The sequence below is a fragment of the Phyllostomus hastatus genome, unplaced genomic scaffold (assembly GCF_019186645.2).
Source record: "Phyllostomus hastatus isolate PE091 unplaced genomic scaffold, TTU_PhHast_1.1 phas_scaffold_12, whole genome shotgun sequence".
NCBI lineage: Eukaryota > Metazoa > Chordata > Mammalia > Chiroptera > Phyllostomidae > Phyllostomus > Phyllostomus hastatus.
In genome coordinates, this window is record NW_025334007.1 from 21,510,146 (window position 1) to 21,528,401 (window position 18,256).

The window sequence follows — 18,256 nt, forward strand, 5'->3', positions numbered from 1 at the left end:
CCTTTTAACGACAAAATACACTCGGCACCTCCATGCCTATTTCCTTGGCGGGAACTAGTCCCCATTCGTGGGGTGCAAAGTGGGGGACGGGGACGGCATTGGGTTCATCCTTTCGCAGCAGAAATATTGACCCGTGGAAGGGGGCACAGGGCCATCTCGACCTCCTGGAGATACCCGGGCAAGTGCTGGCACGCACGGCTGTGTCTGTGTGTCCGTGTGTCCCTCTGTGTATGGACAGTGTGTGTGTGTGTGTGTGTGTGTGTGTGTGTGCTGGAAGGGGTTTGGGAAGCAATCCCATGTGCATTTGCAGCTGTTCCCTCTGAAAGTCACACAGAAAACTGGGGTCAGGGAGGGGAAAGGACATACCGTGGGGCCACCAGGAAGGCTTATGGTACGTCGCGTCCTGAGTGACGGACGATGGTTTCAGTGGTGGATTCCCAGCGGGGGTGGAAAGAGGTGGGTGGAAGCCACCAGCGCCGTTGAAATTACCTCTGCCCTGGCTGGGTGGCTCACTTGGCTACAGTGGCATCTCGTGTCCCAGAAGGTTGCGGGTTCGATTCCCATGAACGTGCACATAGTAGGCAACCCATCCGTATTTCTCTCCCGTTGATGTCTCTCTCTCTCTCTCTCTCTCTCTCTCTCTCTCTCTCGCTCGCTCCTTCTTCTCCCTCTGCATCTCTGTGTCTCCGTCTGTCTCTCTGTCTCCCTTCCTCTCGAAAACCCGTGAGAAAATGTCTTCGGGCCAGGATATAAACAAACATGAAAATCGAAAAGCACACTAAAAAAAAAAAAGTACTCGTTATTCACTGTCCAGCGTTCTAACACCCTGCGCGGTTAGCACGCTCTGCTAAACCGAGTTGAGGTCAGAAGGGAGGCTGCGGAGGCAAGGGGCGGGAGGCGCTGAATGGTTACGGACACGCATGCAGGTGACAGCCTCGTGCCCGTGAAGCTCCTTTGCCCCGTGGCCGTGGCGTGTGCTCCGCTCACGCGTGCCCTGTCTGTGTGCTTCTCTGCCGCAGGGGTCCTGAAGTGCAAGAAGGACAAAGCCTACGAGGGCGGCCAGCTGTGCGCCCTGTGCTCCAGCCCCGAGCGGCTGCAGGGGCAGGAGCTCCAGAAGCTGAGCGACCTGGCCTGCGTGAGGCCTTCCATCGCGTCCCCGCTGAGACACAACGCCAGCCTCGGCGGCGGCGGCAGCACGGAGGAGGAGGAGCGAGACCCGGAGCCCGAGACCGACGACCCGCCGCCCCCGGAGGGCCTGCGCTCCCCGCCGTGGAGCGTGTCCCTGAACATGAGCGACGAGCACGGCAACACCGTGAGCTTGGCCTGCGACATCCGGAGGCCCACGGGCCTGTACGGGCTGCACCTGAACCAGACGGACTCTCAGGAGGTGGACGTCAACGCCACCGTCGCCCTGGACTTCGAGTGCCCCATGACGCGGGGCAAGTACGAGAAGCTGTGGAAGCTGATCGCCTACTACAGCGAGGTCCCCGTGACGCTGCGCCGAGAGGCCGCGGCCGGCGGCGGCCCCGGGGTCGCCGCCCACTACCGACAGGACGCCGACGAGGACGCCCTGTACTACACGGGGGTCAGGGCCCAGGTCGCGGCAGAGCCTGAGTGGGTCGCCCAGCCGTCCCTGCAGCTGCAGCTGAACCGGCGCCAGAGCACAGCCGGGAAGGTGCTGCTGTCCTACTACGCGCACTTCTCCGTAACCGTGTCCGGCAAGGACGCAGGGCAGGCGCGGGCCAGGAGCTGGGTCATGGTGGAGCCCGCCGGCGCCGGGCAGGGGGCTCAGGCCGTGTTGGAAGGGACGTCCTGCCAGCTGAGCTGCAACGTGAAGGCCTCGGAGAGTCCGTCCATCCTGTGGGTGCTCCCGGACGGCGCGGTGCTCAGCGGTCCCACGGAGGAGCCGGACGGCAGGTTCTCCGTGCTCACCGGCGGGCGGCTGAGGATCAGGTCCGCAGAGCGGTCGGACTCCGGCGTGTACCAGTGCATCGCTCGGGTGACGGACGAGGCGGACCGGGCGCTCTACCGGCTTCTGGTGGAGCCTCCGGCCGCTCAGCCCTCGGGCACACCCACCGTGACTGTTCAGAAGCACCCAGGGGAGTCCCTCACGCTGCCCTGCACCGCGCCGGCCGTGCCCGACGCCCAGGTGAGCTGGATTCTCCCGCACAAGAGGATGATCCACCCGTCGGCCAACGGGTCGCAGGCCTACATGTTCCCCAACGGAACTCTGTCCATCCCCAGGGTGCAAGCCAGGGACAGCGGCTTCTACCGCTGCGTGGCCGTCAACCAGTGGGGGGCCGACCGCTTCACGGTGGGGGTCTCCGTGACCAAGCGGGGAGCCGGCAAGCCCCCCAAACGAGGCCGGCGCCCAGGCGGGAAGAGTGCCCCGAGGCTCCGAGGGGACGTGGTGGAGGATGAAGGAGGCTCCGGCGAGGGAGACGGAGACAGCCCTCCCAAGGACCCAGAGACATTCCTGCAGACCGAGGGGGACGCGCACGCCAAGAAAGGGCGCCGCAAGCCGAAACCCTGGAAGCACGCCGACGGGGAGCCGGACAGCAGCGCCGCAGAGGGCCGCCGGGCGTTCGAGTCCAGACGCAGGATCCACGTGGCCAGCAAGCAGATCCACCCCGAGCGCTGGGCCGACATCCTGGCCCGGGTGCGCGGGAAAACCCTCCCCAAGGGCACCCAGGGGCCCGAGGCCGCGACAAGCACCGCCCCCTCCGCGCGTCTAGACTTGGTCACCGCCGCCGCCTTGCCCGCCGTCCCTCCGCCCTCGGTGTCCCCGGTGCAGACGGCGGCCGCCGGGGCTGACGAGTCCTCGGCCGACGCGTCTCTGTTCGGGGAGGAAGAGCCGGTGTCGAGCGCCCTGTCCTCCAGCGGCCCGTGGCTGGACCGGGGCCACACAGGCGTGTCCCCGGCCGTGGCCGAAGCCACGAGCCCGGACCTGGAAGAATTCGTCGACGAGGACTTTCCCGAGAAGCCCGAGGACCCGATTGTCACGGAGGTTGCCTCGACGTGGCTGTCCTTTGCACCTTCTAAAGCTTCTGCTACGCCACAGGCCTGGGACGCGACCTCCAGAGAGCCCACCGCCGGTGACAACCCCGCCGCGGAAGACCGCTCTGCCGTTGCCGCGGCGCCCGTGCCAGCGCCCGGGTCCCACAAAGACGCGTCCCCTTTGGGTGCCACCACCGCCGCGTTGGCTGAATCACAGCCCGGGACCTCCGCTTCCCCGGCGCTGGAGGTGAGTTCCCCGCCAGGGGAAGAGGCGGTGGAAGCCCAGGATTCCCCATCTTCGACTGCAGCCTCTCCCTTCTCCCCGGCCGAGTCCGGGACGACTGAGCCCGCTGCGGATTTCTTCGTCTCAGGGCAGCCAGACGGCCCGGCACGAGGTCAGCGGCGACAGGAAGCCACGGACAAGCCCCCGCCGGCACAGGCCGGGTTCAGCACCCAAGCCAAGCCCCCGAGGAGAAAGGGCACCTCAAGGAGCTCTCCGATGCCCCAGCGGCGGGGAGACGCCGCCGAGAGGCACCCCCCACGCTCCAGGGGACCCGACGGGAGGCGGCGGCAGCGTGTGGAGGCCGCCCCTCCGCCTGACTCCGCGCTGGGAGGCGGCAAGCACGGCACGGCCGCCCTGGACGGCGTCGGGGCAGCCACGCTCGGGTCTCTGCTTGGCCAGCACACCACCGCCGCCGCCGTCACCACGCCGCCGCCGACCCAGCAGGCCACGGCAGCGCCGGCGGCCACCGCCCACACTCCTCGGAGAAGACCCCACGGGCGGAGGAGGTTGCGGCCGCACAGATTCCGGCTGCGGCACACGCAGAGCCCGCCCACGGCCGCTGCCCCGACGGAGACTTTCTCCGCCCCGCCAACCCGGGCGCCTGTCGTGAAGACCCCCGAACAAGGGGGTGCTCTGCCGCTTCCTACGTCCGGGGCGGACACGACGGCGGTCGGGACCCCGAAACCTGTGGACGTGGGGACCCGTGCGGAACACGTAACCAAGGGGAGCCCACGCAGGAAGCACGGGAAGAGGCCCAACAAGCATCGGTCTAACGTGTCTACGGCGACCTCGATCATGTCTGCGCCCCAGCCTGGTCCTTCTGCAGAAAACAGGCAGGCCAGCACCGGGACCCCCAGCCCGGAGACTTCCCCCACGTCTACAACGACTTCTCTGACAACGGGGGTCCCCCGGGAGACGACCAGAGTGGCAGATGACGTGGCCACCGCCCCCAAGACGCCCGCACCTCGTCGCGCATCCGAACGGACCGTGCCAGCCACACCTCTGTCTGTATCCCACGACACAGAAATGGAGAGTTACAGTGTCCCCAACACCGACGACGGTACAACGGACAGTGTGGTCCCTGCCGCGTCAGCCATGAACGCCGTGTCCCCTTCGGGCCCCGAGGTCCTCACCGTGGGGGCGTTTAAGGAGGAGCCCCCACCTTCTGGCTCTCCGGCACCCGGAGGCTGGGGCGCCCCCAGCCCGGCCCGGCCCGGGAGGCCGCCCACAGACGCACCGGCCACCGCATCTTCGGAAAACCTCAGGGACGCGTCGTCCCCTTCTGGGAAAGAGGGGGAGGACAAGCACCTTCCCTCCGTAGCGTCTCCTTCCGGGGCGGCCTCTACTGTATTTCAGCAGGAGGACGTCCTCCCTTCCACGGCTCTCTGGAGCACCGGAGCGGAGACGTCGTCACCTCAGGAGCCAGCCACCCTGAGTGGCCGGGACTTTTACGGGACCCCCACCCCCGAGGCTCCTCCTCCTCCTTCTGGGGAGAGACCGGGGCATCCCCTTCCCCCTCCCGCCCCGGCGGGAGACCCAGCATCCCCAGCGCTGCCCACGACGCGCGCGGCTGTCGCGCAGACCACCACGGAGCCCGCCGCTCTCACGCCCACGGCAGCTCCGATGCCCACGGGCTCCAGGGAGAATGCCTTCGTCAGTCACGGGGGGCTCCCAGACGCCCACGCAGCCCCGGGGAACACCCCGGGGACACAGCCTCCGTGGAGAACGCAGGAACTATCCGCCCCGTCGCCCAGGGAGCAGGAGGATGTTACGTCAACTCCAGCGCGAGGGTTAGGGAAGGAAGCCCTGGACGAGAGCTCCAGAAACACCCTTCCGCACGGCCCGGACCCTCGCCGCCAGGACGGGAGGGGCCACGGGTTTCACCCACCGACCAGGGTGCCCCCCAGAGGGACCGCGAGGCCGCCTCCCACGACCACACAGAGCCCCTCCCGGCGCACGGCGACTCCACGGCCCCCTCGTTTCTTCACCAATAAACCGGGAGTGACTGCGTACCCTTCGAGGGTGCTGCCGACGAGGACGCACTCGGGGACCCCCAAGCCCCCGGGTCCCGCCACCCCGGCCGGCCCGTGGCCCAGCTCCAGGCCTGGCATCCCGCCTGACCGACTCCACGGCAACTCCCGGGTGCTGGGGAGCAGCAACAGCCTGCCGGACCTGAGGGACCCCGTGGGCCAGCTCCCCAGCGCGCGGGCGCCTCACGCCTCTGGCCGCGGCGGCTTCCCTCTCCGCTTCAACAGGACTTTCTCTCTCCCGCTGCTGGGGGTCACGGTCAAGCCCCCAGCCCCAACCTCCCCTGCCCCGGCGACGGCAGACAGGAGAGCCCACCCGAACCCCTACAACAGGATCCATGCCCACGGCGGCAGCCACCTGGACTTCGGCCCCCCCGCACCGCCAATGCTGCCCCGCCCCCGCTCGACGGCCCCACCCTCCCGCCACGCGCACGACCTCCCTCGGGTGCCCCCCACCCGCAGCCCCCTGCCCTTCGTGACATCCGCCGGCCCGCCTTCCAGAAGCTTCCATCAGAGCAGCCCGAAGCTGTTCTCGGCCGCGGGGCCGCCTGCCTCCAAACTCTGGACGCTCGGGGAGAAGCCGCAGATAGTCACCAAGTCCCCGGCGACTGTGTCCGTCACGGCGGAGACCGACGTGGTGCTGCCGTGTGAGGCCACAGGGAATCCCCAGCCCTTCGTCACCTGGACCAAGGTGTCTACAGGTAGGACGTTTATAAGCGCCGGCGTCTTTACTGGGACGTGTCGTCGGAGGGGCCGCTCCTGTGTGTGGCCTCGGGCACAACCGGAGACGGTGGGTGCAGGGGGAGGGGGGAGACACGCTGACAGGAGAGGGGGCACGTCAGACACCCCAGCGTCATGCGTGTTCCCCTGGGCAGACAGCAAGTAAGGAAGGTGAATGCATGTGACGTGTTCTTGGAGCCCTAGGAACATGTAACACGTCATTTGGACGGGGAACAATGTACACGTAAGGGTCATTCACAAGGGAACCTCTTAGCTCTCCCCGAAACAGGAGTCTTTTGCCTGCGCCCCGTAGGCCGGTGCAGTGTAGGTTCACGGAGGGTGGGTAGGTCCCCCCGGGCCTTTCGGCGGCTTGTGAAGGTAAGTGCCCCTCGTTCCGAGGCCATCAGGCGTTGGTTTGACTTGAATCTAGAGACACAGTTGGCTCCGTTGGCTACAGCTGCCACCACAGGCACTATACGTGGGGCAGCTTTCGCTGCAGACATTTCTCCGTCCCCGTCCTGGAGCCTGGAGGCTGGAGGCTGACACCCAGGGGCGGGCAGGGCTGGCTCCCCCTGAGGCCTCTCTCTCTCCTGGGCGTGTGCACGGCTGTCTTCCCCCCGAGTCCTCCCACGGGCGTCCCTCTGGCTGTGTCTGTGTCCCCAGCTCCTCTTCTTACACGGACCCCAGCCCTGTGGGACCAGGGCCACCTGACTCACCTCACTTTACCTTAGTCAGCTCTCCAGAGATGCACCCCCAAATCCAGCCCCCCATTCTGAGGTTCTGGGGATCAGGGCTTCAGCGTAAGACTTTGGTGGGGGGGGGGGCACGCAAGTCAGCAGAATCCCAATACACACAAAGCCCTTTGCTCCGTAGACATGACTCCCGCTTCCCGCACACACAGAGGTGATTTCCCGCTGACAGAAGAAACTAAAGGCTCCGAAACCCCAGCTTTGACGCAAGCTGTCCCTTTCTTTCCCATTCTCTCTCCTTCCCCCTCCACACGGCTGCGACCCTCAGGCCTGGGTTCTGACCGGAGACGTGGTTTTCCCCCCTTTCGTTGGGATCCTACACCCAGGCTTTGTGCTAGGAGCCCCCGGGAGCGCCCTGTGCCTCCTTGTCCCCCCTGGGCGGCAAGCACGCCCCATGTCCGCCGCCTACAGCGGGGCCTGTTTCGTCTTGTGTGCGTCCGATGTCGCGTATCTCCCCGTGGTCCCTCAGCCAGCTTGCTGGACGTGGCTCGTGGCAATGCCACGGGGTTGTCGTTGTGAAAGGACTGAGCGCACGAAGGGAGACACCTCCTCCCACAGGGATGCTTCCGCGTGGGTCCTCAGGGCCTTCTCCGCCCTGCTGCGTGTCCGAGCATGCCCGCAGTGGTAGACATTCACGCACGTGCTTCCCCTTTCCAGGAACCCCCTTTCTCCTGGCCGGCTGCGTCTCGGTGAGCTCGCCCCGGTTTGTAAGGAGCTCTCTCTCATGGCCTGCCTGAGCGAATCCTTTTGCACTCACTGGGTGTTCACTGCTGTGGGCACAGCCCCTCCATCGTATTGAGCTTTTTCTGCCGGAGCAACCAGGGTAGCTGCTTTGTGGACACCCGTATCCTAGCCCAGCCTCGCCAGCACCTGCCCTCCTACCCCAAACTCAAGGCAGTCGCTAAGCCGTCCTGTAGTTCTGAATCGTGAAATGCGACAGGGCGAGGCAGGCTCCTGTGGTGGGGGCAGGTGGGCAGCGGCTAGCTTTCCAGGCCCACGGCCACTTGTGGTTGTGGAGAACCGCTTGGGCGTGAAGCAGGCTGACGAGTCAGCGGCCTCACGGGGAAGGCCAAGCCACACCTGTGCGGTGGCGGTCTGGGCTGACGCACCTGCCCAGCCGGCCGGCTCTGCAGCAAGCAGCAGAGGTCTCAGCAGCTGCCGCAGGCATGTCACAGCCCTGTCTGAGTGTTGTCCCCTGGAGGACCCATCCTTGGGGACAGGGCAGGCCGCTCAGGGGATGCATCGCATTGGCCAAGGACATGAGCCAAGCTCAGGAACGGGACTGGGGAACGCTTCCGGGGTTCCAAGTCCCCCTCAAGAAGTAAAGCTGTGATCCTAGACAGAATTGATAAAGCAAGAGGCCGAGAAGAGAGTCATCGTGAAAACAAAAAGAGCCCTTAGTGTAAGCCAGGACCCAGGGATGCAGCCAAGATGGCTTAAACATGAGACTTGTCGCCCTGGCTGGTGTAGCTCAGTGGATGGAGCGCGGGCTGCGAACCAAAGTGTCACAGGTTCGATTCCCAGACAGGGCACATGCCTGGGTTGCAGGCCACGACCCCCAGCAACCGCACATGGATGTTTCTCTCTCTCTCTCTGTCTCCCTCCCTTCCCTCTCCAAAGATAAATAAGTAAAATCTAAAAAACAAATGAAAGCTGTCCAGGCTTTGGACATGGGAGGGATTATTGTCCAGGCACGGCAAGGCCGACAGAGCAGCCACAAGGGCTGTGGAGAACATAGCTGGCTCCTCACTGTCCCCTCCAGAGAAGGGGACACCCCTGCACACACAGGGTGACATGGGGGGGCAGCAGCAGGCTGGGTCGGAGCAGAGAGAGAGGGAGAGAGGGGGGAGAACATGCATGACAGAGTGTTACTGTGGTTTTCCCGGGAAGGAACACTCACAGCGGACTGGGCAGGCTTAGCCCAGCTGGCCTCGGTGACACTGGTGGGTGTGAGGCACCCCGGAGGGTCCCTGGTTTATAAACCACGCAGCCTGGAGAGCGTGGGGATGAGGAGGGGGACAGGTCTCGTCCACCGTCGGGAGAGGCCCCCCACACGGGGCCGAGCAGGGTCTGCGGACTCTGGCTGAGCAGAGGTGGACGGTGGCGGCTGCCAGTCTGGGCGGCCCCACAGCCCGCCTGGGGACTGCAGCTGGGGCGGGTCCTCGCGTCTGTTGTCTCCGGTGCATGATGCTTGTGTGCTCTGGACTGCAAAGCCGGGTTTCTCGCGAAGCTGACCGTCCCTGTTTCTGACCTCCCTCCCCCCGCCCCCCCCCCAGGCGCCCTCATGACCCCCAGCACCAGAGTGCAGCGCTTCGAGGTGCTGAAGAACGGCACCTTCGTCATCCGCAAGGTGCAGCCGCAGGACCGGGGCCAGTACATGTGCACCGCCAAAAACCTGCACGGCGCCGACAGGACGGTGGTGCTGCTGTCCGTCACGGTGCAGCAGCCGCAGATCCTGGCCTCCCACTACCAGGACGTCACGGTCTACCTGGGGGACACCATCGCCATGGAGTGTCTGGCCAAGGGGACGCCGGCCCCGCAGATCTCCTGGATCTTCCCCGACCGGAGGGTGTGGCAGAACGTGTCCCCCGTGGAAGGCAGGGTCACGCTGCACGAGAACCGCACCCTGTCCATCAAAGAGGCGTCCTTTGCAGACAGGGGCGTGTACAAGTGCGTGGCCAGCAACGCGGCGGGCGCCGACAGCCTGGCCATCCGCCTGCACGTGGCGGCGCTGCCCCCGGTCATCCACCAGGAGAAGCTGGAGAACATCTCGCTGCCCCCGGGGCTCAGCATCCACATCCACTGCACCGCCAAGGCGGCGCCCCTGCCCAGCGTGCGCTGGGTGCTCTGGGACGGCACCCAGATCCGCCCTTCGCAGTTCGTGCGCGGGAACCTGTTCGTCTTCCCCAACGGCACGCTCTACATCCGCAACCTGGCGCCCAAGGACAGCGGGCGCTACGAGTGCGTGGCGGCCAACCTGGTGGGCACGGCGCGCAGGGCCGTGCAGCTGACCGTGCGGCGCGCCGCGGCCAACGCGCGCATCACGGGCACGTCCCCGCAGAGGACCAACGTGCACTACGGCGGGACCCTGCGGCTGGACTGCAGCGCCTCCGGGGACCCCTGGCCCCGCATCCTCTGGAGGCTGCCCAACAAGCGCATGATCGACTCGCTGTTCAGGTACGTGCGCGCCCCCGTCACCCCCGCCCCGCCTCCAGCTCAGCCACTGGCCTGGGGTCCTGCGCGCGCGCGCGCCCGCTTCCAGCGCCGGAGACACCTCTCCACGGAGTGTCCTTGTGCGCAGGATGGAGACGCGCAGGTGTGGCTCGGTCTGTGCGCTGGCCCCGGAGCGATTGCTCTGCACGCCTGGAAATCTGGTCCTCACAGCCTGGCCTCCCTGTTTTGCCACCCACACCCCCAAATGAACCAAAAAGAGTTTTCTTTTTCTTTGGAAGTGTTTTATTTATTTTTAAAGGTTTTATTTGTGTATTTTTAAAGAGAGGGGAAGCGTAAGAGAAAGAGAGGGAAGGAAACATCCATGCGTGGTTGCTTCTCACATGCGCCCCCTACTGGGGACCTGGCCTGCAACCCAGGCATGTGGCCTGACTAGGAATCGAACTGGTGACCCTCCGGTTCCCAGGCCCCCGCTCAATCCACTGAGCCGCACCCGCCAGGGCTAAATAGCTTGTTTGAATGATTTTCGTTTTAACTGTATCTTTCATGATAAGATTACATAAAGGCAGTCTACATTAATATGTAATTTGTACAACACACATAGAAGCTTCCAGTGTCGTTAAATGGCCTGAAGGAAAGGAGGTAAAACGAAATAGTGAAAGCAAGGTGTTTCTGTAGTCCCCCCTGTTGCTTTATATATATATTTTTTTATTTTAATTTCTACATGTACAGTTGACAGGCAATGTTCTATCAGGTCGAGGTGCCCAGCACGGCGGTTAGACATTTATGTGACTTGTAAAGGGATCCCCCCGACAAGGCCAGGAGTCACCTGGCACTATGCACAGTCCTTACGATATTTCTGCCGCTTATTCTGCCGGCTGCACTTTCGGTCCCGTGAGGACTCTGTAACCGCCAGCCTGGGCTCCTCCGTCCCTTGCCCTGAAGGCGTTGGGGCAGCACCAGTGTGGCCCGTGGGGCATCCTGAGACGGATGTGTCCAGGAAGGAAGCTGGCTTCTCCTCCTCGGCCGTCCTCAATCCCCAGACCCATGGGTCCAGAGCAGAGGGGACCATCGCGTCCCCCTGGGGACATCTGGCGGGGTCTGCAGGGGTTGGGGGATGATGCGCTTCAGGGAAGGGAGGTCGCTCGTGGCACCTGGGGGGTGGAAGGTGCCCAACACCCTCCAGTGCCCAGGGTGTGCCCCCCCCGCCCCTGCATCTGAGAGTCTCGGCACTGAAGTTTAAGGTGCTTTGTTAGCATGAGAGTGTCTGTGTCGACCATCCATCTCCCTGTTCATCTGTGTATCTCACCTGTCCATCTGTATTCATGGATCTATCACTTACCTATTTCTGTCTTTCATTTATCCACTATTATCTGTCTGTGTGTATATCTGTCTCTCTATTCACCACTTAGCATTTATCTTCCCTTTATGTAGCTATCCTGTAACTTTTATCCATCATCTATCATCTGTCTATCAACCCATTCTCTATCTACCATTTGTCTGCCCACCTATCTATTTACTTACCTGTCTGTCTAGGTAGCTATCTGGCCTCTACTTATCTATCATCCATCTATGTACCGATCATCTCTCTATTTATCTATCTGTCTATTGACCGGTGGTAGTCATTCTCTACCACCCGGCTGTGCCGCCAGGGCACACCCATCCGTACAGTCCTTCTCAGCACCGCTGGGGGTGGGAGGTGTACCTACCTCCCAGGTGGAGACCAGAGAGGCTGGGTCAACACCCTGTAGTGCCCAGGGCAGCCTGCCACACAGACTCACTTAGCCCTAAATCCAGGAGAGCGTGGGTCTATCGTGAGCCTCTCAAGGTCTGGAGGGAAGAAACCGCACTGCGCAGTGAATGCGGGGAGTGTCCGTGGCTTATGGTGCGTCTTCTGCACCCCCGGCTCACACGGGAAGGCATGTCAGCCTGCCCTCCTCCGCAACACGGGGCAGGGGCCAGCGAGCATGGGCTCAGCACGGCGGTGTCTCCCCAGCGCGTCCCAAAGCCGGAGAGGGGCGAAGGTGCCTTCTCCTTCCCTACGTGCATGTCAGAAGGCTGGGTGGTGCCTCACCCCCCTCGCTCCATCAATGCAGAACGCACTGTACCCCATTTCCCCTGGGAAATCTTCCAGCGAGGGGGTGCACTGCCATGCAGAGACGTGTTTCCGGTTGACCCTGGCCCAGCGGAGGCAGGGTGAAGTTCAAAGAATACCGTCCCCGACAGCTTTGAACAAATGCAGTAGCACCTCCCTATCAGTCACGAACCATCGTGCCTGACGCCCCATTACTACTAAATTCTGCCCGTGGATCTTCCTCGTTAAGTGTAATTGAACAGCCCACGTGACTCTTGCTCCTGGCCCTGCGTCCACACTGGAACGAATGAAAAATATGGAAATTGCTCAACTCAGTGATGTGTGACCACATTATTCAGTTCTCAGTTGTTGCCGATATAAGAGTCGAGGGTAGGAACCACTGTTCCAGAAGCTCACAAATGTTTGCAGGCATGTGGTCCTCGACACACTTTGGGGTTCACACGCCAGGACCTGCCAAACGATCCTCGTTTCCCTCTTATCCCAGCCGGCGAGGTTGGCGTGACTCTCACCGAAAGCCTACAGAACGCGTTCTTTAACCACGGTCCATGGGCGCTTTTATTCACGACAGTAATCTGGCCATGGAGCTGAGGTCCATCCTAGGCAGGCTTATGTCTTCTTGGGTGTCTACAAGGCAGTTCCAGACGGAGATTAAGAAGGCATTGCTTAGAGAGTACTTAGGGGTTACGTGGAAGTGCCCCCCCAGCCCCCAACCCTAGCACTCATGAGGCTGTTATGATTTATGAGTGACTTGAGATGTTCAATCTGGACAGTTAGAAGGGAGGAGCCTCCCACATCTGCTCACACTGATATTTGGCAACATTAGCTCTGACGTGCTCAAGGAAACAAGAATGTTTATAGACGCCCCTGGCTGGCGTAGCTCAGTGGATGGAGCACGGGCTGTGAACCAAAGCATCGCAGGTTCAATTCCCAGTCAGAGCACATGCCTGGGTTGCAGGCCACGGCCCCCAACAACCGCACATGGATGTTTCTCTCTCTCTCTCTCTTTCTCCCTCCCTCCCCTCTCTAAAAATAAATAAATAAAATCTTTTAAAAAAGCTTTATAAAAAAAAAAGAATGTTTATAGACATGTCACGTGTCCAGGAAAGATCTTTTGAACATTTTCCGTGTTGTCGTGCTAAAACAAAAGCTTTTTCTACATGTTTGCTCAGAGCTGTGTGAGCTTGGGTTCAATGTAAAAGCTTTTTTAATTGACTTTTAGGGAGAGAGAGGAAGGAAGAGAGACAGAAAAAATGATTCGCTGTTCCATTTTATCGACGCCTCCATTAGTTGATTCCTCTATGTGCTCTGACTGGGGATCGAACCCACAACCTTGGTGTATCGGGATGACGCTCTAACCAACTGAGCTACCCGGCCAGGGCCAAATTCAACTTTGACCATTTCCTCTGGAGGGAAGCAAAGCCAGCTGGGGGCTGCTAGCTGGCGGAAGTCACTCAGCTTTGGTTTCCGGTTGTAGGGAAGCAGGCTGCCCCGATATTGCATGTTCTGAAGAACGCCATGCTCGCATGGAAGTTCTAGGTGAAACCACAATGATGTCACCGACAGTATAGTCATTTTGCTTTGTGTCGTCTCATAGTGGGATACAATATCAACTTAAAAATCATCGAGACTAAAAGCAGGCTCTAAAGCACTTTTTCTATCAAGAACTTCATGTCTCTCTCTCCCTTTTTGAGATTTTATTTATTTACTTTTAGAGAGAGGGGAAGGGAGGGAGGAAGAGAGAGGGAGAGAAACATTCATGTGTGGCTGCCTCTTGCACGCCCCCTACTGGGGACCTGGCCCATAATGCAGGCATGTGCCCTGCCTGGGAATTGAACCGGTGACCCTGTGGTCTGCACACCGGTGCTCCATGCACTGAGCCACACCAGGCAGGGCACAGCTTCATCCCTTTAGGAGATGAACTCACATTTGTTCTGCCTGACTTGATCACTAACATAAAATCTGCCCTGGCTGCCAGGCAAGTGCTTGATGGACACATTGCCCCCCCAACAGGGCTGGTGTCTTTGACTGTGTTTCACATTCTCCAGTCAGTAGCCGGGCCTCCAAAAAGTCGGACTCAACTGGGGAGTTCTTGTGGGCCGTAAACACGTCATTTGTGCATGTGGACACAGCGCCGTCCAGGCCGCAAAGATCAGCTGACGTTTTTCAGGAGCGGTCGGCTGTGTGAGCTCATCGTTCCCAGCCCCACGCGGTGGTGCTGCGTTCCACGCACCCACGGCCACGTGTACCAGCCTCTGGGGTTCTGACGTCTCCTTCCTTGTCTCTCTCTCTCTCTCTCTCTCCCCCCCGCCCCCACCAGCTTCGACACCAGGGTCACGGTGTTCGACAACGGGACGCTGGTGGTGAGGTCCGTCACCGACAAGGACGCCGGGGATTACCTGTGCGTGGCCCGGAACAAGGTGGGCGACGACTTCGTGGTGCTCAAGGTCAACGTGGTCATGACGCCGGCCAAGATCGAGCACAAGGAGGAGAGGGACCACAGGGTCTTCTATGGCGGGGACCTCAAGGTGGATTGCGTGGCCTCGGGGCTCCCCAACCCCGAGATCTCCTGGGGCCTCCCCGACGGCAGCCTGGTCAGCTGGTTCATGCAGTCGGACGACAGCGGCGGGCGCACGAAGCGCTACGTGGTCTTCCACAACGGCACCCTCTACTTCAACGAGGTGGGCATGCACGAGGAGGGGGACTACACCTGCTTCGCCGAGAACCAGGTCGGCAAGGACGAGATGACCGTGCGCGTCAAGGTGGTCACGGAGCCGGCCGCCATCCGCAACAAGACCTACTCGGTGGTCCACGTGCCCTACGGGGACGTGGTCACCGTGGCCTGCGAGGCGAAAGGGGAGCCCACGCCCAGGGTCACGTGGCTGTCTCCCACCAACAGGCTGATCCCGGCCTCCTCCGAGAAGTACCAGATCTACCAGGACGGCACGCTGCTCATCCAGAAGGCCCAGCGCGCCGACGGCGGCAACTACACCTGCGTGGTCAGGAACAGCGCGGGCGAGGACAGGAAGGTCGTGTGGATCCAGGTCGACGTGCGGTCGCCCAGGATCAACGGGAACGCCGACGCCATCACCACCGTGCGGGAGATCGCCGCCGCGGGCAGCCGCAAACTCCTCGACTGCCGGGCGGAAGGCGTCCCCGCCCCGAAGGTGTTCTGGGCCTTCCCGGAAGGCGTGGTCCTGCCGGCCCCGTACTACGGGAACCGGGTCACCATCCACCGCAACGGCACGCTGGACATCAAGAGCCTGCGCACCAGCGACTCCGTGCAGCTCACCTGCATCGGGCGCAACGAAGGCGGCGAAGCCCGGCTCATCGTCCAGCTCACCGTCTTGGAGCCCCTGGACAAGCCCGTGTTCCACCACCCGGTCAGCGAGAAGATCACCGCCATGGCCGGCCACACCATCAGCCTCAACTGCTCGGCCGCGGGGAGCCCGGCCCCCACGCTCACGTGGGTCCTGCCCAACGGCACGGAGCTGCGCAGCGGCCAGCAGCTGCTCCGCTTCTACCACAAGCGCGACGGCGTGCTCCACATCGGCGGCCTGTCGGCGGCGGACGCCGGGGCGTACCGCTGCGTGGCCCGCAACGCCGCCGGCCACTCGGAGCGGCTGGTGTCCCTGAAGGTGGGGCTGAAGCCGGAGCCGAGCAAGCGCTACCACAACCTGCTGAGCATCATCACCGGGGAGACCCTGCACCTGCAGTGCCCGTCCCCCGGCGGCAGGCCGGCCCGCTTCTCCTGGACGCTGCCCAGCGGCGCGGCGCTGCAGGGGCCCCAGACCCGGGGACGCTTCTCCCTGTGGGACAACGGCACCCTGACCGTGCGCGAGGCCTCCGTGTTCGACCGGGGCACCTACGCCTGCAAGGCGGAGGGCGAGCACGGCCCGTCGGTCATGCACTTCCCCGTCATCGTCATCGCCTACCCGCCCAGGATCACCAGCGAGCCCACGCCGGTCATCTACACGCGGCCCGGCAGCACCGTGAAGCTGAACTGCCTGGCCATGGGCGTCCCCAAGGCCGAGATCACGTGGGAGCTGCCCGACAAGTCCCGCCTGACCGCCGCCGCCGGGACGCAGGCCCGCGCGCTGGGCCACCGGTTCCTGCACCCCCAGGGCTCGCTGACCATCCAGCAGGCCACGCAGAGAGACGCCGGCTTCTACAAGTGCACGGCCAAGAACCTCCTGGGCACGGACACCAAAACGACTTACATCCACGTCTACTGAACCCCCCGCCCCCCCCCCACCACCACCCCAGGGCTCTGCTGGGCAGCTCAGCTGGAACAAAGCTGCGTTTGTAAGGAGGGCCCTGGGGTGGCCGGCCAGCTGCAGCGGGGAAAGGATTCGTCACGGGGCACGGGGCGACCCACTCCCCTCCGTTGGCGTTGCAGTGCGTGTTGACTCTGACCCGGGCTGCTGGGCGAAAGGAAGCGGCTCAGACGGGAAAGGAGGAGTCCCCTCTCTCCGGGGGGTGGGGGGGCTTCCCTGGACGTTCACGGGGCGCCACGGGCTGTTCCACGGAGTCTGCGTGAGAACCGCGATTTCTAGGGTGCACACGGTGCTCCGGCCTGCCCCCAAGGCTCCGTCCGCGGCGCGTCTGAGAAGCGTTCTCTGGAACGGGAAGCCCCGGACCGACAGTGCCTCCTTGTCTCGCCTAGGTAACCCGCGTCAGGTGTGTCACAGAACATTCTAGAAGCGCTTCCCATGTCTCCGTGACGCCCTCCGGCACGTCCAAACTGCAGTTTGGCCAATAAGGGCGCAGAGCCAGAGCGATCCAATTTTTTTTTGTTTGTTTTTTTAACGTACAACTTTTCTACCACACAGCTACCCTTTCACAGGAAAGAACTCTTGCTCCCCGGAACTCCCTTTTTTATATAAATATATATATGTATATTTTCTTTCTAATCAGACGATGAGCATAGAAAGAGAAAGAAAACGCTTTCTGTCTCATTAAAAGTAATAAATTATTGGTCTTTACAAGACTTAGATACGTGAGAGCAGGTATGGAAATGCGATTAAAACAAGTCCTCCACCCCGTTCTGCACATTCAGTCATTGTTATTATTTGGCCTTGCAGGAAACCCTGCCGGGGGGAGGAGGCGGGGGGATCGGATTTCCTAGTCTATGAAGTTTATCCTGAGACCTCTGGGGGCCGGTGGGGGCGGGGGTGGGGGTGGGGCGCGGAGGGGAAGGAGAGAGCTAAGACGTGACCCCCCAGAACAAACCCACAGCCCCCGCAGAAAGCCCAGACAGGGCTCCCCTGTGCACATGCGCCTGTAGGCAGCAGGAACTCTATTTCCATGGCTGCTTGGCCGCACGCTGAAGGTCAATACCGTGCACATTGGATAATAAAAGGATACTCTCCAAAAAAGCAAGCACGGGTGACAGTGATGTTTTCAAGCACAGAAGCACCCTCCTGAGCACTAGGGTGTCCCCGGCAGAGGCTGGCCGACTGCTTTTACCCGTGACACCGGTCATGGGCGAGCCTCCGCAAGCGCGTGCCGGGCAAGGACACTGAGTCAAGGGCGGCGGCTTGAAAACCTGTCTGACAGACGAGGAGTCAGGGTGGGGCCCGTCCATCCTCCGGGGGTGACACTTGCGATTCGAGGAGGCAGGCGTCTGAGGGCGCAGCAATGCCCCGTCGCCACCTTTCAGGACGTTTTCTGCAGGGACGGACCGCCTCGGGCATCCGGCACGGCGTTCCTGCCGCACGCCACCCTGCCTTTCTTTGGCTGCCTTTCAGAGGAGGAAAAGCTAGGCCCCTCGCGTACACGTCTCACACGAGCGTGACCGTCGTGCCTGAGACAGACACAGTGCTGCCGCCGCCGCCAGACAATGTCACTCATGGGAACAAACCAGCGTTTAGCTTTTCACAGCCCTGCGGGGCGGGGGGGGGGGGGCCTCCGGGGCTCTGCCACTCGGGCACGCACTTGTTCTCTCCGGTCTCCCTGCCCAGCCTCACTGGGAGCGGGTACCAGCACAGGCCTGGGGACACCCAGGTGTGCGGGGGACATCGTGCGAGAAGGGTGCACGTGAGCACTGCGGCCAGTGCAGGTGTCTCAGCGTCGACACCCAGGGACACGAGGGCCGGGCAGTGGTCTGTGATGGATGCTGTCCGGGGCACGGCAGGACGCAGGGCAGCGTGCTTGGGGTCTGCCTGCTTGAGGCCAGCACCGCCCTGCGCTCCAGGTTGGACAACCACAAGTGGCT

General features: G+C 62.4%; 1 protein-coding gene across 2 annotated transcripts in view; it reads left to right on the plus strand.

Moving 5' to 3' along the window:
* MXRA5 (matrix remodeling associated 5) overlaps nt 1–16,288 on the plus strand; it is a 28,360-nt gene extending 12,072 nt beyond the window's left edge. For both annotated transcript variants that reach the window (XM_045856020.1, XM_045856021.1), the window contains exons 5-7: nt 1,020–6,008; nt 9,053–9,953; nt 14,360–16,288. In XM_045856020.1, the coding sequence (XP_045711976.1) occupies nt 1,020–6,008; nt 9,053–9,953; nt 14,360–16,274 (7,805 nt within the window). In that variant the 3' untranslated portion in view covers nt 16,275–16,288. The remainder of the gene's footprint in view (nt 1–1,019; nt 6,009–9,052; nt 9,954–14,359) is intronic.
* Nucleotides 16,289–18,256: the final 1,968 nt, after the last annotated feature.